Here is a 1,756-nt window from a genome sequence, read left to right on the forward strand (position 1 = left end):
GGTCCAAGGCTTTCAACACCTGTGCTTCTCATCTCACAGCAGTGTCCCTCTTCTATACCTCGAGTATCTTTGTCTATTTGAGTTCCAGCTCTGGCGGTTCCTCCAGCTTTGACAGATTTGCATCAGTTTTTTACACTGTGGTTATCCCCATGTTGAATCCTTTGATTTACAGTCTGAGGAACAAGGAAATCAAAGATGCCTTGAAGAGGTTACAGAAGAACAAATGGTACTGCTGAGGTCATGTCTAGATTTGTCTGATCAGAAAACTTAAAATAATTTGCATATGACTGGACTATAGAAAAAGTCATATTATCTTTGCATAAAGACACTATGTCAAACGGACTGAAAGTGAATTCATCCAAACACGAATGCCTTTAAGTCCTTAGGAGGGTTAGAGCCGCCTGGGTGGCTCAGCTGGTTAAGTGTTCGGCTTGTGCTCAGGTCATGATCTCATGGTTTGTGGGTTTGAGCCCCGCATTAAGCTCTGTGCTCACAGCTAGCTCAGTGCCTGGCACCTGCTTTGAATTCTGTATCTCCCTCTCTCTCTGACCCTCCCCTGCTTGCACTCTCTCTCTCTCTCTGTCTCTCAAAAATAAATAAAAACATGAAAATTTTTAAGTCTCTAGGAGGTTCATACTTTCACTCCACAGGGGGAATGGCATCATCGTTTATAAATAATCTGCAAGTATTTGTAATAGGTGAAGATTTAGAAACTTATAACTTTCTTTTGCTTTGGAGATGGAGCCCTGCACAGTGTCAGACCTCTGATCGTAAATGAGTGATACCTGACAGAGGTCCCAGGAGTGTGCAGACCTTGTGTCTCAAATATTCTGATGCAGCACAATCCAGACATGATAGTGATGGATGTTTGTTCTGGATTCTTTTAAAAATTGTTTTTAATGTTTTATTTATTTTTGAGACAGAGAGAGACAGAGCATGAGAAGCGGAGGAGCAGGGCTATTGGAAGACACAGAATCTGAAGCAGGTTCCAGGCTCTGAGCTGTCAGCACAGAGCCCGATGCGGGGCTCGAACCCACGAATGTGAGATCATGACCTGAGTTGGAGGTTTAACCGCCTGAGCCACCCAGGCACCCAATGTTCTGTATTTCTGACCCTAGTGGGAATAAAAGTGAGAGAGGATGTGCCTTCGAACACAGATAATGCTATACAGTGAGCCTGGTTGTGTCTGCAGGGGAAGAGAGTCCGAGATAGCTAAGGCCTCTTTCAGGGCTAGTCAACCAGTAAGTTTGGTCACATCCCAGTCTCTACCAGCTATAATCTTGTGAAGGAAAAGGTGATTTGAAACATAAAGAGGATTAGAATGAAGGATATGGTCCCTTCCTTCCCATTTACTTAGCAGTCTGATGGTTTCGTTTCTTGCTTCTATTTTCAGTGGGGATTCTGATGGAAGATGATTTTCAAAATCCATATCCTAGCCAATAGCAATTTTTGAGGACTTAAATCTCTCTCTCCCATTAAATATGGAAAATTTACCTTTGTCTGACACAGCTAGTGTTTCACACTATCAAATCATCTGATATTTGAAGCATCTGTTTATGTTGGTGTGAGTAGACGTGTGAAAATTCATTATAAGAATAGCATTACTGAATATTAAATATTGCAGACTAAGAACAAATATGGGAAGCTGGCATACATTCAATTAATTGTCTTTGTTGAATATATTATGTCCCAGAAATTTATGGTATGTATGGTGTGATATAATGTGTGGAATAGATGGTTAGAGTTACTCTAATTC

General features: G+C 41.3%; 1 protein-coding gene across 1 annotated transcript in view; it reads left to right on the forward strand.

Annotated features, from left to right (window-relative positions):
* The window catches only part of LOC115272198 (olfactory receptor 5AN1-like), an 18,724-nt gene extending 18,488 nt beyond the window's left edge, over positions 1–236 (forward strand). Inside the window, exon 2 of the mRNA XM_029915267.1 lies at positions 9–236. Within this exon, the coding sequence (XP_029771127.1) occupies positions 9–236 (228 nt within the window). The remainder of the gene's footprint in view (positions 1–8) is intronic.
* Positions 237–1,756: the final 1,520 nt, after the last annotated feature.

This window comes from Suricata suricatta, chromosome 11 (assembly GCF_006229205.1).
Source record: "Suricata suricatta isolate VVHF042 chromosome 11, meerkat_22Aug2017_6uvM2_HiC, whole genome shotgun sequence".
NCBI classification, from domain to species: domain Eukaryota; kingdom Metazoa; phylum Chordata; class Mammalia; order Carnivora; family Herpestidae; genus Suricata; species Suricata suricatta.